The sequence below is a fragment of the Chlamydotis macqueenii genome, chromosome 1 (assembly GCF_036417535.1).
Source record: "Chlamydotis macqueenii isolate bChlMac1 chromosome 1, bChlMac1.mat, whole genome shotgun sequence".
In the NCBI taxonomy this organism is placed as follows: domain Eukaryota; kingdom Metazoa; phylum Chordata; class Aves; order Otidiformes; family Otididae; genus Chlamydotis; species Chlamydotis macqueenii.
Genome location: NC_141556.1, coordinates 1,582,846 through 1,604,556, shown reverse-complemented (window position 1 = coordinate 1,604,556; position 21,711 = coordinate 1,582,846). Strand labels below are relative to the sequence as shown.

At 47.4% G+C, this 21,711-nt stretch overlaps 1 protein-coding gene across 1 annotated transcript in view; it reads left to right on the top strand.

Annotated features, from left to right (window-relative positions):
- UBE2H (ubiquitin conjugating enzyme E2 H) overlaps positions 1 to 20,495 on the top strand; it is a 51,551-nt gene extending 31,056 nt beyond the window's left edge. The window contains exons 4-7 of the mRNA XM_086744087.1: positions 7,320 to 7,359; positions 8,031 to 8,083; positions 11,931 to 12,059; positions 18,410 to 20,495. Coding sequence (XP_086600213.1) covers positions 7,320 to 7,359; positions 8,031 to 8,083; positions 11,931 to 12,059; positions 18,410 to 18,534 — 347 coding nt within the window. The 3' untranslated portion in view covers positions 18,535 to 20,495. The remainder of the gene's footprint in view (positions 1 to 7,319; positions 7,360 to 8,030; positions 8,084 to 11,930; positions 12,060 to 18,409) is intronic.
- Positions 20,496 to 21,711: the final 1,216 nt, after the last annotated feature.

Below are 21,711 nucleotides of genomic sequence, written 5' to 3'. Positions count from 1 at the left end.
CATTCTAGAAAGCCACTGCTGAAAAATGACTGCTAATAGTTGCTTTGTAATCTGTTTAAATTGCTTTTATCCCAGCATAGCTCTGAGTAGAAGGTATGTGAAAACTTGGTGTGCTCTTCTAAAGAGCAGCTGACAAACCTGAGCGGAAAAGGGTTTTAAAGATTTGTCATCTGGAAGGGTGCGGACCTTTTCTTAAACCGTAAATGAGCAGTGGTCCTCTTCGCCTTTGAGGGTCTCTAGCCTTTGCTCAGCGTGGTGGCTCTTCTCCTGCCAAATCTTTGCTCCCTTGTCCCGTCCACAGCTCCCTTTTCAAATACGCCCGGCATTTATTTCCTGCCCTCTTCAGGTTGTTAATTATCGCCGTAGTCTATTAAATGATGCTGCCTCAGGGACAGCACTCACCTGACAGTGCAGGTAATGCTTAAAGACCTAAACCATCCTGGGATCTACGTGAAGAGAACAGTTCCTGGGAGAGCTTCCGTTGTTTCGTCATGTCCTGTAATACCTTTCCGGTATTTCTGGCACTGCCTGTTCCCTGCTTGGTCATTGCTGGGTGATCGGACAGATCCCATCTTGGGGCAGGATGATTTTTCCTAACGAGAGCTATCCAACACACAGTAAAAAGGGAAATGCGCATCCTAGAAGAACACGAATCTAAACGGAGCCAGATGTCGGGCTGTCGTGTTGGCTCTGGGCTTGAGTGCTGCCATTGAGACGAACTAACTCGGCTTGTGATCCCTAAATAGCCAGATATTCGGGGCTGAAACAAAACTCCTGAACTTGAGCAGCTTGTCAGAACAAAACCGAGTCCTGAAAAATACCCCGCTGCTTTCTGAAGCTGGTGGATGCTGCTGCTCTTAATGCTTTTGTCAACTAATGTAAATATCCCTGCGTGCTTATGAGGACCCGAAGCGCTCCCCTGCTAGATGTTTGGTTCCATTTTTCCTCTCTCCTAGACAGTGTTTTGAGCTGTTTATGATTTCAGTAACTGCTGGCACTGCTTCCCTTCTGTTCCCTGCCCTCTGGGATTTAATATCTTCAGGGGAACTTTCTGCCTAGGCTGTTCCTGCTTTTTCAGAGGGGAGTTGTGAAGTACTTGAAGTACTGTTCTCGAGCTCCCAAGTCACGAGAACACTCTGTGTCAATTTTGTGTGTTTTCCATCGGTCCGGACGCCTGCCAAGAGCCAGAGATTAATGCTCTTTGATGCCGTAAACATGGGAGGAAGCGTGGAGCGTCAATGTCCTGCCCTGTTTAGGCGATAGGAGCAGTAGAAACGTGAACCTGGGAGCCTGAGCTCTTACCTGGAGGCACCGTGGCATTTATTTTATTGCTAAAATCTGCAGAAATATTAGACCGGCACTGAGTCACTCTGGTTCCTTAATAATCAAATGTCACAGCTGCAAAGTTTGCATACAATATGCTCAGAGCCTCAATTGCTGAAATAACTTCTGTGTATTTATACACAGTTCTCATTTTCCTTCCATCTCTGTCCCAGTTATCTGCAGATATCTTGTATTTATATTTCACCTTTCTCCTGTTTTGCAAAACAAAATGCCTGTATGTACACAAAACATATGGAAGCGCGCGTGTATGCATCCCCGTACGTATATAATGGGAGACTGAGGCAGCCAGTACAGGAATGAAGCCGTGTTTAGCTCCAGCTAGGATTTAACAGATCTCTCCTGGCCTGTGCTTAATTTTTCTTTTTAGCTGCAGCTGCTATTTTTACTTTCGGCTCCTCTCTGGTTTGCCTTACATTTCGCTACTTAGAATTTCATGAGTCACTTATCGCCTGTGACCGTTCTGAGCTTGCTCTTCCCCGCGCCTGGTGATCCTTATTCTGACCTATAAGCGACGTGAAAATGCTGGTTCTTTCAAAGATGCTTAGCTTTGTCTAAGGGGAAAGACGAGACAGCGAAAGGTAATTTGTTACCCTTGTCTCCACTCCGGTCTGACGCACGAACGCGCACCCTCTGCAGATTCCCCGTTACAGTCGGAGAATGGGAACGGGCTGACAGAATGGGGTGGGTGTTTTCAGCCTGGCTTGGCACGGAGTCGCTGCCTTCTGTGCCAGTCTCTGAAGCCTGGGCATCAGGTGATGGTGCACCTAAGCCGTGAGATGAACTGATAATTGAGCCATTGCTTTGTTCTGCTAGTTCTGCATGTTTTTCCAGAGATTGCTGCTCTTAGCACCAGTCTGTAAGCTCGTGGAGACTGTTCTTCTGTTTCCAAGAAGGACCGTGTGGCAATTTGCTCTGAACAGGACGTCCAAAGCTGATAGCTCTGCCACTGTTTTCCGTGAGCTACAGCCGTATTTTCCTGTCCTGATCTTTCCCTCGTGGAGCTGCTGCAGAATTATTTATGGTATTGTTTTGAAAAGCTACTAGAATTTGAGTGTGGTATTATAAACTGCTCTGCTTCTGCTGTTAGCAAGCTGACGTTACGCAGCACCTCGCACCGCCACCGTGCAGTGGATGCCTTCACGGTGAGTGCACGGTGTTATATTTGACTCTGTAGTTAGTGCTCTGAATGGGCTCCTAACCTCCAAATGTCATAAAAAAATAAATCCTTGCCTTCGCCGGTGAGAGCTTATTGACCCGAGTGTGGTGGAGAAGGTGCGTACCTCTGAGGTGGGCAGATCTGTGCCCTTCAAAAGGGGAAGAGCCACGCGCTAAACCAGTTGTCCCAGTCTGCAGAGGGGAATAGGTACTAAGTTGAGGACTCAGGCAGAGGTCTTCTTCTTGTGCCTTCTCCCCAGCCTCCTACCACAGTTTCTCAACATGTGGTGCGTGCGGGCTCGTGATCAGTTACCCAAGAAGCCAGTCCCTGAAATGAGTGCGATGTGTTTTTTAAAAACAAAAAAAATGAGTGCACGTGCCCTTGCAGGCTTTTGGGTTTCTGGGGAGGGGGAAATAATAAACATTAAGTTTAGACTAATCTTTTCTGGCTGTTTGGCAACACTGCGCAAGTGCTTGGGAGATCTTTTTCCATTAGGTGGGTTGTCCAGTGGTTAAAAAAAGCAGAGGAAAAACACTGCTCCTAACCTCTCTGTGCTGTTCCTAAGCTCTTGTGCTTTTTCCTCCTTCCTGGGTGCTTTAGCAGGGATAGCATCACTTCGAGCTGTGCTGCAGGGAAAAAAACGTCTCTTTTTGGGACCTCTCACCTACCCTCCCAGCCAAGCTGGCTGTACTTTGAGCTCAGATAAGCAACAGGCCACCTTTTAAAGCACCGCTTGTTGGGTTGCAGCCGGTTCCTGACTCGGAGGAGAAGCACCGAGGGGTGCAGAAAGCTTTCTGCTGCTGCGGGCCAGCGTTGTGCAGCTGGAGCTGTGGAAAGAGCCAGGAGACAGTCTCCACTCTAGGTTGCTGCTCCTTCTTCTCACCAAATTTTGAGTCCATTCTGCCTGAACAGTAGATCTGGGCTGTGCCAAGGTAGGGGACCCTTTCTCAATCACAGTCCAGCCCTGTAGGCACAGGGATAAGGGAGCGATTGATGCAGAACAGCCTCTCGCCTGATGGCTCCACAGGACCGCGAGAGGTGCTTTGGGAGTCCTCAGCGTTCCCCACGTTATCCAGGTATTTGGGCTCTGCCTCTTGGAGGAGAACTTGCTGGCAAAGCAGCTCACGACAGTTGGTTCTGGCAGTGCCTTCTAGCCATTTCCTGAGAACTTTGGTCTGGAGTTGGTCAAGAGAGACGTTGACATCAAGGGAAGTCTGTCCGCTGTGGTTTTGCTCACCTGGAGAGCGTGCTCGGCTGTCGCCCAGCCACAGGGCCTGATCCTTGGAGTGACTGCTTTCACCCAAATGTGAGTCGGTGCCCTCGATGTTCAAACCCATCCATGGTTGGTGCATGAGTGCGGTGAGAGAACTCCATTTCATACTGGAATATGTCCAGCTGCGGAAGCTTTGTGAATGTTCTCGTGTTTGCAGCCTCAAGGAAGATTGACAGCCTTTCAGTTAGCTGATTTTTAATTTAAAAATGCGCTTCTCTTCAAAAATTTTGTCAGCCCGAGGAGTGATTCCTTCAGGGCTATTGCTGAAATACCAGCGTTTTTGAAGGTCAGCATCTGCATATGGGTCTCAGCGTCTTCCAGTGTCGGAACAGATGTCTCCCTTTCTGTTGTGTAACTCCTTTCTGGATTTACAGGGTTTTTTCTGTTATTACCCAGAGGCTTTTTGTCCATACAGATTTTATGCAGTCCTGCTTTACCTTCAAAGGCAGACCTGGATCTTGATGCTTCTGTGTGGAAAGGGTAAACTGCAGCCACCCTGCTGCCCAAATTCCTCCTAAGCGTTTGCTTTTCCAGGGTTCAGTGTGAATATCATTTTAAGATGTTAATTTAAGTGTTTACAGCCAGTCCAGCACACAAAATCACAACTGCTCAGGCTGTCACCTCAGCTTCATGCTGCAGGCCGTGGTGAGAACCCAAAATCAAGAGCCTGGCTCTTGGCACCCTTCATGAAGCGCTCACTTGGAGTTCTGTGCAGTTAACCTCCCAGCTTGGGAGGCTTTTGTACTCCTGGCTTCCTCTTTAAATCAGAATTTCTTTTTTACATGGATGTTTATGCTTGCTTTGTCTTTTGTATTTGTAAAAATAAATACAGAGCAAGTCAGTGTTATTCAAGCAACGTTAGCGCTTTATCACCGCAGGAGACTTTACATTTCGAGTAAAGGAGGAGATAATAGTTTGAGCTTATTTCTGGGTCAAGAAAAAGAAAGATATGAACAGAGCTGCTCTTGGCCTGGGCTGTTTGTGTCTGTAGGAGAATGAGACCCGAGGGACCTTGAAGGGTTACGAGAAGATGTGGCAACAAGCTAGGAAGCGAGGAGTGCAGGGAGAGGATTTTTCTGTTCTTTCTTGAAGAACAACTGTTTCATTTGGAAAGCTTGAGACCAAGGAGAGTGTGAAAGAAGGGATTGTTCCTTGCCTGGGTGAGTGCAGAGATGACAGAGAAGAATTACAGATCTCTAGCACAGGAGCCGCTTGAGCGGACGACCTAATCTCATCTCCCTGGATGTCAAGTGTGGCTTAAATGTTGAAGTGTGTGAGTGAAGAGTTGACCAGAACCTTACAGGTGGGTTTGCAGCACAGCCTTGTCCAAGGAAAGGTCCTAGGAGATAGGTGAGATGATCAGAAAACCAAAATGAGAGAAGGCAGAGGGTTGTCCGTGTCTAGCTGGATTAAAGAGAGCTGGTCTGCATCCCAGATACCAGAACAAAGAGTGTTTAATTCAGCAGATCTACACGTTACCACCCTATTCTGGCACCTTCCACTCTCCTCTCCTCTATTCTGCTTTATCAGAAACTTAACTTCCCCCCGCTTTGCCAAGAGAGAGACAAGATTTAGAATCAGGATCGCTGCTCGCTGCAGCTCTCCAGTGCCGGCATAATGGATCCGTGACCTGATTTAAACCTGCGAGAGCTGCCATAACGTAAATATTTGATGAAACTACAGCTTCCCTTTTTAAGTCCGCTTTGGTTTTCAAGCTAAATCATGGCAGGATATTCCTGAAAGACACTTGTTAGCGTGGAGTTGTTTATGCAGTTCTCGGCTCTTCTTTTAGAGATTGTTCTGGCTTCGGGCATCATTTCAGCCTTGCGTTGTATTTATGCAAAAATCGGAGCAGTACAAGCAAACATGAAATGATATTTGTGTCATAATACATGGAAAGAAAGGGAGTTGAATCCATATGTCAGCTCTTAGCCCAGATGGGAACCATGCTGTCACTCACATGACGATCGCTCCTCGTTTGGGCAGAGATGGTGCATCGGCGTTACTGCAGGGGAGCCTGGAGGGGCTGGATAAAGGTGGGGAAGGTAGGCTTGCTCTGGAATGGAAAATTCTGTGTATTTTTAGTGCTGGAAGGAGCTTTTTTCAATGGATTGAGTCAATATCCCAGCCCTAAATTTCGTATCCATATTTATAAACATGGACCTTTGTCAGAAGAAATAGTTACTGTTAGCTGAAGTAGATTTCTGCCAGGAAGACGTGATTCCCACGTGGGCAGTGTTTGTAGGGTTTTACAAGCTCTAGGATGATGGTACAGCAGAGAAAGAAGGTTTTCTTTGAAGTTCTGAAAAAAAGCAACGGTAAGATCTGGAAGAAGCTTAAGCTGGTACTAAAACAAGGCTTGCAGCAGCCCTGCTGAGCAGAGCCCAAATTATTCAGCCAAGCCAGCAGAAGTGTGTAGGAATACACATTTGGCAGTGAAATAATTGGAAAACTCAGTTTTGTGTCCCTGCACCGTGTCCGTTCTGCACTGGGGACGTATCCTGCACCTGGATATTTGGGTTCCCCCTATCGAAAGGGAAGGGAAGAGTTTGGAAGCTGGGTTCTGCATCCACTCACAACCATGGTCTGAAACACTTCCCTTTGCTTTTGGGGGGGATGTGCTTCACTTCTGCACAAGCTATGGTGCCAAGTATGGTATGTTACAATTCCTTTAATATCTTTGTTTTATAAACTCTGTTTGTGGGAGGAGAGGGGAGTGTTTTTGAGGTGCCACCTGTCTTGAACTTGAGGTTTAGTTAGCTGGAGAACACGGCTTAGCTCTAGCTGCTGCTGTCAAATGCAGGTTTTAAAGTGTGAGGCGTCTTCTACCGTGATGTCGTAAGTCTTGAAACCACAGGATGCTTTTTTAACAATTCAATTTGCAAGTCGGAACAAAGAAAGCACTGTCAGACCTCAAAGTCTGAAATGTGGACAAAGCCAAGGTGAGCTTTCTCATTTTAGACCTTGCATCTGAGCTGGTTTCTTCTCCAGGAGACCAAAGGTACCAGCTGATGGATTAATTGCTGTATTGATGCAAAACTTGAAATACTAGCGCTCTGCACCAGTCTCTGCCCCGAACGGCTTGCAAATGTAGATTAAAGTTGTGTCTTCCAGTTCATAGAAAATCTTTCTTGGGAGATGTTAAAAATTAATCTAAAAGCAAACATTGAGCTTAAGTTTTGTGCTTAGTGTTTATTCAAAAAGATCCTTGCAGCTTTTAAAAGCACTTCGTAAGATGTGGGTGCTGGCTTGTGCCGATGGGCAGTTCTTTTCAAGATAACACCGAGCCACCAAACCTTTGCGGTGCGGTTGCGCTGTAAGCAAAGGGTTTTGCTGAATTTCGAGGGAATGGACGAGGACCCTGGGGTCAGGATGTTGCCTGCGTGTTTTAAAGGTTACATAGCTATATATAGCTACGGCTGGGTTTTCTTTGAAACTCGTCAGATGAGTCCTTGTTCGGTAAATTCCAGGCTTCTCTTGGGTTTTTTTTTTAAAAAAAAAAATCTTTGGCTGTTTTCTGCTATTTACCAGTGTGTCTCTTTGCAGGATTCATGAATAAAATTTTCCATCCCAACATTGACGAAGCGTAAGTAAATCCCTAGTGTGTGGTTTTTCGAAGGAGTTTGTCTAATTGTCGCTGTATTTTGGCTTCACGGTAACATGCTGATGAGCTGAATGATGCTTTAATCAATCTAACAGCCCAGAGTGGGGAATTTAATAAAGTAGATGTCACAAGCTTGACTTTCAGGAGTGGGTCAGGCTGTGGGCAAGACTGCGCTCTTGCAGATGTGGTCTTTGTGTTGCAACATGCTTCGTTTACAGGAAATTCAAGGTTGCCAGTCCCCCTCCTCATTGGCATCGTGCCGGCTTTCTAGAAAGAAGGAACAGCGTTGGCTAAGCCATCACTCCTTCATTGGCTGGAGTTCACATCTGTACTAAAATTCTTTAAAACATGAGGTGTTTTGCCACATTTTTTTCAGTTAATGTGAGCCACCTATGCTTAAGTCCCTCAGCAGAGCCCCGCACTGACCAGCTAATTCAGTAATGGCTCCAATTTATTTTCTTTTGTGCCAAATATGAAGATTCACGTAGTTAAAGGCTGCCCCTCTATTAACCACGGGAGAGGGGTAAATCATAGCCTACGTGAAACAGTGGGGCAGAGGCAGGGCGGGAGAAGGGAGGGGGTAGATTATATTAAATCCCCGGAGTATTTCTGAGTGTGACTGTGTTTAATTCCATCCTTTCCATATGTTTCAGGTCAGGAACTGTATGTCTAGATGTAATCAATCAAACTTGGACAGCTCTCTACGGTGAGTTTGGCGTTTCCCCAAAAGCCGATCATGTGGACATCCCTGTTTGGTGTGTTAACATAACACAGCTTGCTGGCCGCAGATGATCTTAGGCCAACTCTTTTTTTTTTTTTTTTTTTTTTTTTTAACTGAAGTTTTAGACTCCTCACTGAGCCAAGATCACATGAAAAACAGGATTTTAATGTGAAAATACTGTTGTAAGCTGTCTCTCTGCCAGAGAGGCAAAAATATTCCATAAACTTCACAAAGGATCGCTCAGTCCATCGCGTGGCATTGTCTGGCAGCTGCACAACAGCACCCCACCATGATTCAGCATTGAGAGAGAGGAGTGACTGTGTCTAAAGTGAAAACTAGTTCCAGCTACCCCATCCATGTTTTGTAGGTGCACTCGAGCTGGTATTCTTTGTGCGCAAGGCTATGATCCCACTTCTACAGAAGATGGCACCAGAAACCCTTCCTGTTTGTCATGGCAGCATCGTTTCATTGCGGGCTGGGAGGTGGTGTTGTATCTAACGACTGCGCTGCTTGGTGCAGAATATTTTGGGGTTCCCATTAGGCTGTGTCTGGCTGTAACTCTCCTTTTTAGAGATACAAAAAGGTTAGCTGGTAGCTGAAGATCTGTTAAAACTGCATTTAGGGAAAGCTGAAATTGTTGAAAGGAATACAGCTGAGCATCAAGCCTGGGTTGGCTGCATTTTAAAAATGTGAACTTCTTCAGATGTTCCCGTTATGCTTTGTGGAAGAGTGTTCAGGGGAACGTGCACACCAAATCCTGCCGTGAAAAACTGATTTTACGTATGTCAGTTGAAGCTTTGAAGCAGTTGCTAGAGAGATGAGCTCCTTCACCTTCCTCGCAAGCAGTTTGTAAGGAAATACCAGACTTGGTGAATCCTGGGTGGGAAATTGCTATAGCAACTTGTTGAACTTTACTCCTCATCGAATGCCTGAAGTCCTCACGTAGTAGTTGCGTGGCATACGCTTCGTGTGGTTTTGTTACGAGAGATCGGCTTAGCTGTCACCCAGGTGGTGCTGGAGGAAGAGGATGCTCGTGTCCTGGGAGGATCTGATGCGAGGCGGAGGAATTAAAGCGGTGTTAGCAACCCGAGCCCTCTGCTGGGGATGAACCTGCATGGTTCGGGCGGCAGCAGAATCTAGCTCAGTGCAGCATGTGCTGCTCTTCGTGGCTTACATGCCACCTGCAGATCGTGGGGATGGCTAGACAAAAGAAAATCCCTCCAGTGTCACTGCGGTGCTGGGTTTTGCTTTGGAAGCCGTGCGTGGATAGCCTCCCTGTTCCGCAGCACGCTCTCACAGACGGCCACAGCGGGGTTTCTGCGCTATTTCCAAACAATTCCGTAGGAATGCCGTCTGCGAGAGGTTTCCTAATGAGTGCTGCTGTATTTTTGTCATCGTTGGTGCTCATAAAGGTAGAAAAAGCAGCTTGGTATTTCCTATGCTTGTGATGTATTAATATCAGCAAGCTTGCAAAAAACCTTCTATGTTTTTCTGTTTGATATCAGAGAGAGGTGTTAGGCAGCTTGAAGATAGCAGGTTCTGCACAGAACACCTTCCACAGTAACTGGTGAAACTTGGCATCAGAAAGCGCATCGCTTGACAGTCGTCTTACTGCAAACGTCCCTTGCCTTGCTGCAGGACGCCTTGAAGCTGCAGGGAGGACGCCAGGGTGGCTGCATTCGCTCTGCCCCTTCACTCAGAACTCATCAACCCTAGAGTTGCCTCCGTCACCTCTTTGCTTCCAGGGCTTTGCCTCCTTGTCTGAAATCAGGGGGTGGCCCATTTCTGAACGTGAAATGAGAAGGGGGAAGGAATATTCCCTGGTGTCTCCCAGCACAGCTGTGTTGTTTGGAGTGTCACCCCTTTAAAGCAGAGCGTTCCTGCGCTGGCAGAGGAAATGGGTCAGATAATTCAAGAAGCAACTAAGGTGGAAGAGACCCAGAATAGCTGCCAATACATTCACGAGAACCTCGTGGTTAAATTCCCTCTCCTTCCCTAGTGAAATATCAAGTCCTTGGTGCTATGGTTAGGCTTCCCACTTATGTTCAACTAGTTAAACCAATGCCACTTTTGGGAATTTGGAAGAAGGGGGAAACTACTGAGGTCTCTTAAAGCAAAAAAGAAAAGTCCCAGCTGTGAGCTGTGGTGGCCTTCCAGGGCTCTGCTTGCTCAGCCTACATGAGAGTTTAGTTGTCTAACAGCCACAAAGAAATACTTGATCTAAGCCTTCTACGTGCAGAGACTTGACCCACCTTCTTGCTAATGGTGTCTGAACCCAACCCAAAACCAGTCTGAACCCAACTTCTTTGCTGATAGGGTCTGAACCCAGTTCTCCATGGAGAGACTTGACCCAGCTTCTTGCTGGTAGTGTCTGAACCCAATCCCTAGGAGGGTTAACTGGTTTACCAAGGGCAAGCCACTACCATGGCAGAAGGTATTCTTACAGAACATTCTCATTGGGTTTTTTTGTGCTCCCTTCTTGAATTAGGATCTTTTTTCCAGTTGCTCTTGTGCTTCATCCTCGGAGAAGCTGGTGGCACCGGGCTGCTCAGCGTTCCAGCCATGGCAGACTTGGTCAAGGCACTGTGCGCTCTGAAGCAGCCAATATTGGAAGGGGAAACAGCTTCTCTATAGCAGAAAGAGTTTTCAGGGTGAAACTACCTAATTTCTTAGTGGTGTCCCTGCCATCCGTCAGATCTGGTTGAATTTAGCAGTTCCGTAAGGGTTGGCGATGGCTGGGCTCAGGAATAGTCACACAGCCTTGTTTCTGTGAGAGGCAGGTTGGGATGGTTAACTGCTTGCATGGAGGATCTTGGGGAGCGTTGGGCTTCCCTTCTGGCAGCTCCACTTTGATCCATGCTAGAAGGGACCGGTGATCCTCATCCACAGGCAGGATTCCTCTGCCATCAGGAAAGAGACACTCCCTTTAATTAGGGAGGAAAGGGAGATCCTGATGAAAGATGTGTAGAATATTCACAAACGAAACCCAACAGAAAACCCCACGTAACAACTGCTGGTCTGCCTCCATCAGCAGCTCTCCAGTGCCTAAAGTGAAACCTGGCACACAGCCCTGCCCCGGGGGTTTAATCCCTGCTCTGCGTGGGTGCGCGTGGTCCTCCTGAAGCCCCTGAGGAGAAACGATGACGCGGGGCTTGTTTCTGAACACCCCCACCGCTGAAGTGTGGCCCTTGTTGTCTTAGGGGTGTGGGAAGAGGGTTTCGTGTATCCACAATTACTCATTGGCACCAGAAGTATGCTTCCTGTTGTGGATTTCGCGACAGATGCCAACTGGCACCAAGGTGTTAATGTGAGCTCTTCACATTCTGCGAATTGTTTTGAGTTGGAGGAGGGACTTGTTGGTTGCTCTTTCTATTAACGCCATCATCTAAAGTGCTCTGGAAGATGCTTTGTGCTCAAGATAACATCAATTTAGTCCTGGAGCAAAGAGGTTTAAATGGGGTGACGAGGAGACAGAAGTAGAAGAATCCAATCAGAGGTGAAGCACAGCGCTCTTTGTTTTTCTTTTTTTCCAAGCCAGGGCTGAGCCTTAGTGAGAAATGAGACAATTGTGTCCTTCCTCTTCTTTGCTCAACCCACAGATATTTGTATCTACGTTGTTGGGATGTCGGGTAGTTTGTGCAGGTGGCTGAGGAGCATCTCTCTTACCAGCTGTGTTCTTTCCCCGATGCAGTTTCCTTTATTTTAATTTGTGCCCAGATTTTCAGTGCATTTGCCTTCGAAGCTTCGTGCTGCTGTTTCAGTGCCAGTGCTTGCAGGATGATTAATTGGGCTGACTCTGAAATCTGTGAACAACCGTCTCTTTCACTTGCAGATCTCACCAATATATTTGAATCGTTCCTGCCCCAGCTGCTGGCCTATCCTAATCCTATAGACCCTCTAAATGGTGACGCTGCGGCCATGTACCTCCACCGACCAGAAGAGTACAAACAGAAAATTAAAGGTAAGGGTGTAAATAACACGTTGTGGAATGAGCGGTGTCCCTCTAACGCCCTCCTGGGGGACCCCGTCCGTTTTAAATGGGGGTGGGCTGAAGCGTGGGGTGTTGCCGCAGCGTGTGCGGTATGCGGGGCGAGGTTTTAAAATCAGTTAGCAGACCCTAAGCAGGGAAGGCTGTAAGCAAACTGGGTTAGGATTCAACACAATCTTGAGAGATCCCAGAAAGGATTTTGGAAGAAAAGGTGTGCGACCGAAGGAGGGACAAGGAAGGGTGCTAAACTGAGAAGGGAGCATCCAGATGCGCGATTGCTGGGTAGAAAGTGGCTTGTTAGCAGTTCTGTGGAGCGTGATCTGCGAGCAGCAATCAAGGAATCAGTGCTTTCTGCAACAGCATTGCTTTTGTACCGTGACAGAGCAGGAATTTTCAGTAAATGCCGAGTAATCGCTCCTTGCTGCTTCCTAGTTAAGCTGAGGCTTACTGGTGCTGTGCCCAGTTCAGGGACTGGCATTTAAGAAAGCTACAGACCAGTTAGTAGTGTTTCAAAGGGTGCAACAAGGGCAGATGGTCTTGAAGGTGTGTCTTAAGAGATGGAAGGAGTTGGGAGGAGTTTAATCTAGAGGGCTGAACGGGGTTAGGAGCTTCGACGTGTCAAAGGTGCCTTCAGAGAGGAAGGGAATGGCTTATCCTGCGATCGGTGTGAGCAGGATGTGGTCGCAGGCCTGTAACTCAGCCTGGGGAGCCCAGGCTGGACGTTAGGCTCCTGATGAGGACTTTCAAATACTTTGGATAAGACTGGCAATAGAAGGACTGTGGAGCTGATAAGTGAGACACGAATTAGTTTTGCATGTAAAATGTAAGAGAAAGATGGAAAATAACAATTATCCTGCCGACAGACAGGAGCAGGGCGCCATTTCCTGATGCAATAGGCCTGCGGCAAAGCCTGATCCAGTGAACGCGGTCAGCATTTAATCCAGTGGTGGGAAATTTACAGCCTTTGGCCCGGATTTGGTCTTCAAATAAGTTTTTCAGAGACCGTGACCACCTGGTTATTTATTTTTTTTCCCGTTTTGGTTACTGAATAACCATGAGACCTGTTTGTCCGTGGGAGCCCTGCCAGAAAGGTTTGCAGGGCCTGTTCAACGAGGAGAGCCTCCATGAGCAGCACGATCTAATTGTCTTCCTGGTGCGAGGTGAGGTAGCAGCTTTCCAAACGGAGCGTTGTGAAAGCGCGCTGTTGTTCGGAGAGCGCAGGTATCCCGGAAAGACGTGGGATTTGGTGGTGGAGTCCTTCCGTCAGCTCCGCAACGTCGCTGCGGAGCGGTTAAACCTTGAGTCACTGTTCTGATGCAAAGTGACTCTTCATCAGCTGCAATTTTTGTTTGAGGGCGGAACTACAAATGAGGCCAAGCAAAGCTATGATTTAAATACTGAGTTATCCAGCCCGCTTTGCTTGACTCCTCTGACAGCTGCGTGACGGGATCGTAAGAACTACCCTGCAGATCTGGCCTGCGCGGTATCCCGAAGTCCACTGCCTTTTTTTCGTATGACTAAGCTTCCAGGCAAAATGGTTTGTCAAATAAAATCTCCAGGGCCAACATGAGGGATGCTTTGTGTCCTCTATGCTTTAATGAAACAAGAATAAAAAAAAAAAAAAGATGTACCCTGGGGAAAAAAAAACAGATAAACTGATGCTAACCAGCTGCAGGCACTTCAAGGAAGATCATCATAGAATCATAAATGGTTTGGGTTGGAAGGCACCCTCAAGATTGTCTAGTTCCAACCCCCCTGCCCTGGAGAGGGACACCTTCCACCAGACCAGGTGGCTCAGAGCTGCATCCAGCCTGGCCTTGGACACTTCCAGGGATGGGGCAGATCTGAGGACATCCCTCAGGGAGGCTAAATGGGATAGTCTGCTCCCTCGTTTCCATCCTGACAGCCAGGTGCAGGCCACGAAGATGATCTGGAAGGAGTTTTAAGTGCTTGCAACGTGTCTCACGTTCCGTATACCCAAGAGACGGCCTCTGCCGTCTCTTCCCAGGCTTGCGTGACAAGTATGAGATAGAGGTAAACACTGTCATTCCTCGTATCGTAGCGTTTTTAAAAATAGCCTTGGACATGTTAAAATTGATGGAGTGGATTGTAGCAGCTTCTCTGCTCCGGGAAACTCAGCAGCGCAAATAAATAATTTGTTGCTGCTTTTCTTCATTTTTTAGTTATGAGTGCATAGAGCAGCTGTTGGACATAGCAGGAGGGAAGAGACGGGCGTAGGCTTAGAGATGTGGCCCAAGATTTGTAGTTCCTGTGATTCTTGGTATGAGGCTCAAAACAGGTAAGGATTTATCGTAGAACTTGTACATATCCGTTAATATTACCAGTATGCAGCTGGAGGCTGTGGTTCTTGGCGTTAGAGCCGTTGGGTAGATGAGGTAGGTCGTGGACGCAGAGCCGAGTGCTCCTTTAAGATCTCTGTGACAGTCCTTGATGAGACGGCTTGCCTGATGGAAAGGTGGGCTTCAAACACACAGAAATGGCTCAACGTTTGCTCGTGTTGAGCTGTTGGGAATTGGTGCGTAACTCCTGCGTGTGCTGCTCTTTCCTTCTCCAATAGGACAATTCCTTTGGGGAGCGTGGCAGCAGTGAGTAACAGCAGCTGAAGGGTACTGAGGGGCAGGCTGAGAGTTTACTGGGAGCAGAGGACATCTCTGGGAGCAGTTCTCCCATCCCAAGCGTCACCGCTGGAGTTCCAGTAAACACCAGGATGGCTCACGGGGATGTGCCAGCCACAGGGCATAACCACAGCTTGTTCTTGTTGCTCCAAGGTTTAAAAACAGATGAATCAAACTGATGTTTCCCTGCTAGGAAAGGGTGCGTCAAGGCTTTCCCTTCTTGAACAGGCTTCTGCAGAAGACAGTTTGTCAGTATTTAGATGTTTGTTTTCTCCTCTTGAAAGACTGAGAATCCGAGTTCAATACAACGTTCAGCACTGAAATTCCCTGGAAGTTTGACCTTTCCCAGATTAAACCTTCAGGAAAACCCAGCGTAGGTAGCTTTCCTAGGTAGAAGATGACACCTTGAAGTTTGAAATGCTTCAAGCTGTGCTTTAGCTTGAGCTCAAGCAGGCCTTTTGCAGCAGTAAGAAACAGCGACTTCCATGTCCAAATCTCCAGTGGCCCAGAGAGCACCTGAAGCAGTCAGTGAAGAAGTGATGCTGGTCTGATGTCTTGCCGTGGTCACTAGCTTGTGGCTGCTGTGTTTGGGGCTCCCCAAGGCAGCTATAGAGTTTGTTTAGGTGGGTTTGGGGTAAGCATAGAGAAAATTTACTTCTGAGATTCCCAGTAAGGGGTTGCCTGTGTCCTCCAAGGATGTCCGAAGTCTTACAGAAAAGGCACTTGGGTTCCCTTTGCTGGACTGTGCAAGGAGTAGCAACTTAGAATCACAGAAGGGTTTGGGTTGGAAAGGACCTTTAAAGCCCATCCAGTCCAGCCCCCTGCCAGGAGCAGGGACATCTCCAACCGGATCAGGTTGCTCAGAGCCCCGGCCAACCTGGCCTGGGATGTTTCCAGGGATGGAGCATCCACCGCCTCTCTGGGCACCCTGGGACAGTGCCCCACCACCCTCAGGGTAAAACATTTCTTCCTGCTATCCAGTCTGAATCTCCCTGCCTGTAGTTTAAAACCATCACCCCTCGTCCTGTCCCACCAGGCCCTGCTGAAGAGTCTCTCCCCATCTTCCCTGCAGCCCCCTTTGGGCACTGGGAGGCCTCTATCAGGTCTCCCCGGAGCCTCCTCTTCTCCAGGCTGAGCAGCCCCAGCTCTCCCAGCCCGGCCTCACAGCAGAGCTGCTCCAGCCCTCTCAGCATCTGCGTGGCCTCCTCTGGACCCTCTCCAACAGCTCCACGTCCTTCTGCTGTTGGGGGCTCCAGAACTGGTTGCAGTACTCCAGGTGGGGTCTCACCAGAGCGGAGTAGAGGGGCAGTTCTCTGGGTAAACACCCCTTTTCCAGAAGGAGACACTTGAAAAGCTATGGGAAGGGAGCACTTTGTCAGTTAGTCCCTCTCATCTTTAAACCATTAGGTCTGGCACACCAGTTCTTCTCACTTTGCGGTGTCAACCTCTTGGCAGAAAATCTCTGAAATCCTGTTCTCCAGGACAGGCAGGAGACATCACCGGGCAGGGCTTAGGCTCCACAATGACTCATGCAAGAAAGGGAATTCTCAGCCGCTGGGACCTGAGGAGGGAGCACAAAGGTGCTTTTCCATCAACGCTCCAGCAGCCGGAGGGCAATGCGAGACCTTGAGCGCTCCGTGCTTCCCGGTGTTTGCATAGCTGCCTTCGATACTTTATCAGTTCTTCACGAGTTCTTGTGCAACAGCTTTGAACAGCTGCTTCTGTAGCCCGAGCGAGCAGGTTGATGACGGATATTAAACAGAGTGAAGCTGCCTGCGTCACTGGATGGAGAAGCTGCACTCAGCAGCACCTTCCAGCCAGCTCTCGCAGCTTTTCCGGGGCGGAGCAGGTCTGCCAAGGCCACCAGGACCACTTCAGGACCTCCTGAAGTGTTGGCTTCGGGTTGCTCCATACCGTACTCCTGAACTCAGAGTAATGTGGTTGGGCTCCGTGTCCTTACATCAACTCCAGAAATTTGGGAAAAACCGCAGTGATGCAGACCTCTTTCCGAGTGTTTTCCCTTCCAGTAGGCTGGAGGGCAGAAGCACGGAGGGAAGGAGGGGATGGCTTTAGGAACAGCCAGGTTCTGCAAAGCGCAGTCTTTAAAACCTGCGCTGGAGCAGCATTAGCTGCGTCCTCCTGCAGCTTCGTCAGTGCATCCACCTGCTGAGATGATACAGAATAAAAACCAATGATCTGTGCTCCTGGAGGTCCTTGTGGACCTCATTCCCTGGGAGGAGTTAAAGAACGTACGGGTGGGACAGCTGCTGGGCTGGGATTCTGCGCAGGGGCTCATCTTCCAGCGCAAAGGGATGGTGGTTTTCCCCCTTTCTGCAATTTTTTAGTACTGCTCTTCGGAGGAGGCTACGTCGTATTTTAGTACCTTCATATCTGGAAAAATAACGAGTTCGCAAGTGAAATTCCCCAAGGGCAGCGTGAGCGCAGCACCCCTCTCCTCCCCGAAGCGTGTGGAGGGTGCGCCGCCTGGGATACTGAGCTTAGCTCGCTTCTTCATGTTGCGAAGCCACTGTCTCAGTGTGAGGTGGAAAAGAGGAGATCGGTGAGAGGAAGACTTGGGAGCTGAGGCTGAGGACCCCTTCCTTAGCCCAGATCTGTGCCAAACTTTCACCCTTGCTCCATTCTGTGCACCTACATGTGTGTAAGGAGCAGGCTCCGCTGAAGGTGGCCTGGCCTCCAGGGACACCTCGGATCATGGAGAGGATGCTGCCGGAGCCTCCTAAGGAAGGAAAGTGGTTGCGAGTCTTCACGTTGCCTTTTTGCTCTGTCCCCCTGCGCAGAGGTGACCGCGGAAGCTGCGGTTGGCAGCGGGTTACCCTGCCTGCCTGCAGGAATCCCAGGAAACCAGTTCTCCTGCTTGCAGTGCAGCTTCCTGCCTCGCTCCTGGCTGAAGTTCAAGGTGTTGGTCTGGGTGCCTGGAGCCAGAGTGGTTTGGACCCCCCGTGAGACGCGGGTTCCGTTGGTGACCCTCCTCCCCGCCGAGGGCTCCCTGCCGGTCCTCAGCTTGTCCTACGGCTGCTGCCTGATGCAAAGCAGGTTGCAGGAAAACAGAGCCTGGAGCAGATTCCGGTTTATTTTAGGGCTGAGGAAGGGAGATTTTCTACTGCAGGACTGCTATTCCTGCAGTGGTCTTCTGCTCTGCTTTCTCTGTCTTTCCTTAAACTCGGCTTATGCAGAGTTTAGTCTGGAAGTTTAGTCTGGCGCTCTGCTTGGCTTCAGTGACGGTTGTTCTGCGCTACGGGTTTAACCTCTCAGATCTTCATTTCTGAAAGTCAAGCTCCGTAGCGGCATCGTGGTGGCTTTTAGGCTTGTTCTCTGGGTCACTGAGGTGGCTCCTGTTTTGGCAGGAGGTTGAATCCTGCCCTGTTAAGCGAGATACCGTACCAGGGAGGACTTGGGTTGTTTCCAGCTTCGAGTGTGTGTGATGCTGACAGAGGAGCCTTGGCATCGTGCTTGTTTTCAAGGGTCTTGCGCGTCTCTGAGGGTCTCCATCGGCTGTTTTCGTACGTTGTTGGACAATGCTGCCTTTGGGCTGAGAAATACGGTAACCTCTGTGACGTACCGAACACGATGTGACCCCACCAGCCGTGAGTCGCAGCTCGCCCATCCTCTGCCTGTCGAATATACGCTGCTTATATGTCTTTGTTTTTTTTTTTCTGTCACATACAGAATACATTCAGAAATATGCAACAGAAGAAGCACTAAAAGAACAGGAAGAAGGCACCGGGGACAGCTCGTCCGAGAGCTCCATGTCCGACTTCTCGGAAGATGAGGCTCAGGATATGGAGTTGTAGTAGAAGAGGCAACCTGCTTTTCAGAGAGACTCTAATTTCCTAACCATGAGAAGCAGACTATAATATTCATATTTAAACAAAGCAATTTTTTTTATTACTAAACAAGGTTTTTATGAATAATAGCATTGAGATATATATATCACCCTTTAGATCTTGATTTTCTTGGTCATTTCTCGAACCCGAGGTGCATAGCATATTCCCACATTCCATTTTGGTAGCAATATGCAGCCCGAATGCATGCATTCAGATTCCGTTTGGCCAAGTCGACTTGTGTGCTACTGAACTGTCAGCTAAAAAAACAGCTGCCCCGGTAGGTAGGGAGTTAGCAAAAACAAAAAACAAAAAAAAAAACAAAACAAAACAAAAAAAAAAACAAAAAAAAAAGCTGTTTTGCTTTCGTAGCGATGTTTTCCAAAGACACCACCTTGGATGCTAACGTGGAACAGCGTCTTTCTCAAAGTCAGAAAATCTTGGGGGATGATGTACTAACCGTGTAGATCAGACAGTGGAATAAAAGGTGCTCCTTCAGGTCAACCTTGCTGATCGTATTTTACGTGGAGTCACATTTAAAAAAAAAAGAAATAAAAAATAAATGAATAAAAACAAACACTTACAAATGCATGGAGCTATTCAGAGCATTGAAGCTTAAAAATTTTGACTTGGATTTTAAGTCCGTTTTTATATGTGGACTCCTGCCTGCCCTTCTGAACTGTAGGGACTGACAACCACTGCTCCATTTGCTTTTGGGACTCTGGAAAGCCTTCATCTGGATGTTATTCACGTTCTTGGGCTGGATTACGAGCTGTTCCCTTTTTGGGAGGGAAAAAAAAAAAAAAAAAAGAGAAAAAACAAACCACAAGCGATGCTCTCTGAACAGCGCTTTGATTTGGCTGGAGCACATGTGAAGTCAAACTCTTCCTTTGTCATAGTTTGGAAACTGCTGCCCTTTAATGGCTTTGATGTTTTTTGTTTTTTTTTTTTTCTTCTCTCTTGCTTGAAGTATGGTTAAACACCTCGCAAACACTCTCCGTCTCCTGAGGGTCCTCTGACCGGATGGATTAGCCTTGCTGAGAGCTTCAGATCCACGAAGGTTGCCCCGTTGGCTGTGGTCCACGAATCCATCGGCGCTGATTTTCTTTTATTTTCTTTTTTTTTTTTTTTTTTTTTCTTCCCCCCTTTCCCCTTCTGCACCAGCTTGGTTAGCCATCTGCTTGTGTGTGTACAACAGGATTAAAATTTCATCGAAGTTAACAAAGAATATGAGCTAGAAAAACCTGAGATGAATAAAAAAGCCTAAAAGCACCGCTTGAGGAAGGAAGTGAATCTGCTCTGGTTTGGTTTGTTGGGGTTTTTTTTTTGTTTTTTTTTTTTTGTTTTTTTTTTTTTTTTCAGGATGCTTCTGAATGGAAATGTTGGATTTCTCCTGGTGTCTTTCCGCAAGCTGAGATTTTTGTTTCTTTGTTTTAACACTATGAAATCTAACGTAGCAAATGCCTACCTGGGCTGCCGGTATCCTTGAATTTGGATAACTGTGCGTCGGAGATGCAGGCGGAGGTGGATCCTTAACGCGGAGCGTTACCTGCTGTGTTCCTTTGGGTTTTCGGAGGGGTTTGGACGAGATGCTTTAATTTGTGGTGCGACCTACAGGACAGTGCATGGAAAAAAAAAAAAAAAAAAAAAAAGAAAAAAAAAATTCAACCCACCCTGAGCAGCTCTGGAGCGGAGTTTTGAATGTCAGACTGGTACATTTGTCGTTTTCCCAGAACTGGGGTTTTTTTTGTTCATTTTTCTTTAGAAATGCCACCATGTTTTGAGTCATTGGGGTTGGAAGGTTACAATCCTGTTTCTAATTCATAAAGCACAATCAATTTATTCCTTTTGGGGGGAAAAAAAACAAAACAACCCTTGTAAAGTACCACTTTGCTTTAGCATGATTTTCCTTAATAAAAATATACAAACAATTTCCTTTACGTTAATTACGGGCATGAAGCAAAGGGTTTTTCCTCTCCTTTTTTTTTTTTTTTTTTTTTAATTTTAAAGCAGTAATGTTAGGGCTGTGGCTAGTGACTGTGCTGAAGTTCTCTATCTAGCATTTGTGGCTTGTCGGAAGGGGTAATATTAACTATTTAACATGTAATGGTGTACTTAACTCTTATCTAGCACGCTGGTTTTTCTCGCGGTACTTTGGGGAGGGAGGGGCCAGGCTTTGCTGGCACTGTTTAACTTTGCTTCCCTGCTGACCTAGCAGTTTGCTTGTGCTATAACCTTTACTGTAGGTGCTACTTAGGAGTAGAGTAAGTGCTGGGTGGTGATATCAGTTTAAAAGATTTAAAAAAAAAAACAAAAAAAAACCAAAAAAAAAAACCACACAAAAAACCCACCAAAAAAAATCACAATAAAAATTTGTATTTTTTCAATATTGTATAAAAACAGTGTTCTAATTACCTCACCCCCCTTGCTTTGCAGGTTGTTTTTGGTTTTTTTTTTTTTGCCATCAATCCATCCCTTAACATGGATTGAAACGTGTGTTCTGCTAAATAGGGATCCCCCCCCCCCCAAAAAAAAAAAAACGGTAAAGCCACGCAGCTCCTGACCCGGGCTCGAGGGGTCCGGAGCCACGAAAAATGCGTGTCCTCTGCGTCTCCCGGCGCGGTGGCAAAACTCACCGCCCCGCCGCGAAGCGTTGCCAAAATGCTGCTTGCAAAAAAAAAAAATAAAACCTGTACGTAAAGGTGTTTTTAGGGGATGTGGAATGGGGTCTGCTCCGTGGGTCGGGAGCACCTGCTCCTGGCTGCCTTGTACCCCTCTGCCTCTCTCCTCCGTCATTTTTCACCTTTTTTTAAAAATTTTTTTTTTTTTTTTTTGCTTCTTTTTTTCCAAATCTCCCTCCTTCTCCCAAAAGAAACCTCCTCCTCCCAACAGTTTGTAAATAAAACTACACCCACGTAGCCTGGAAGAAAAGGTGAAGCCACACTGAAGCAAGATAGCGCTTTTTTTTTAATTATTATTATTATTATTCTTTTTTTGGGGTCATCTTGAGAGGTTTGGGGTTTTTTTTCCTTCTTCACAAAACAGCGATGATGTCACCCTGTGCTCTGTCGGGATGATGGGAATTTCCTAGCCAGCCCGGGGTCGAATTCCCCGCTACCGAACCTTGGCCGCAGCCCCTCGGCGCTG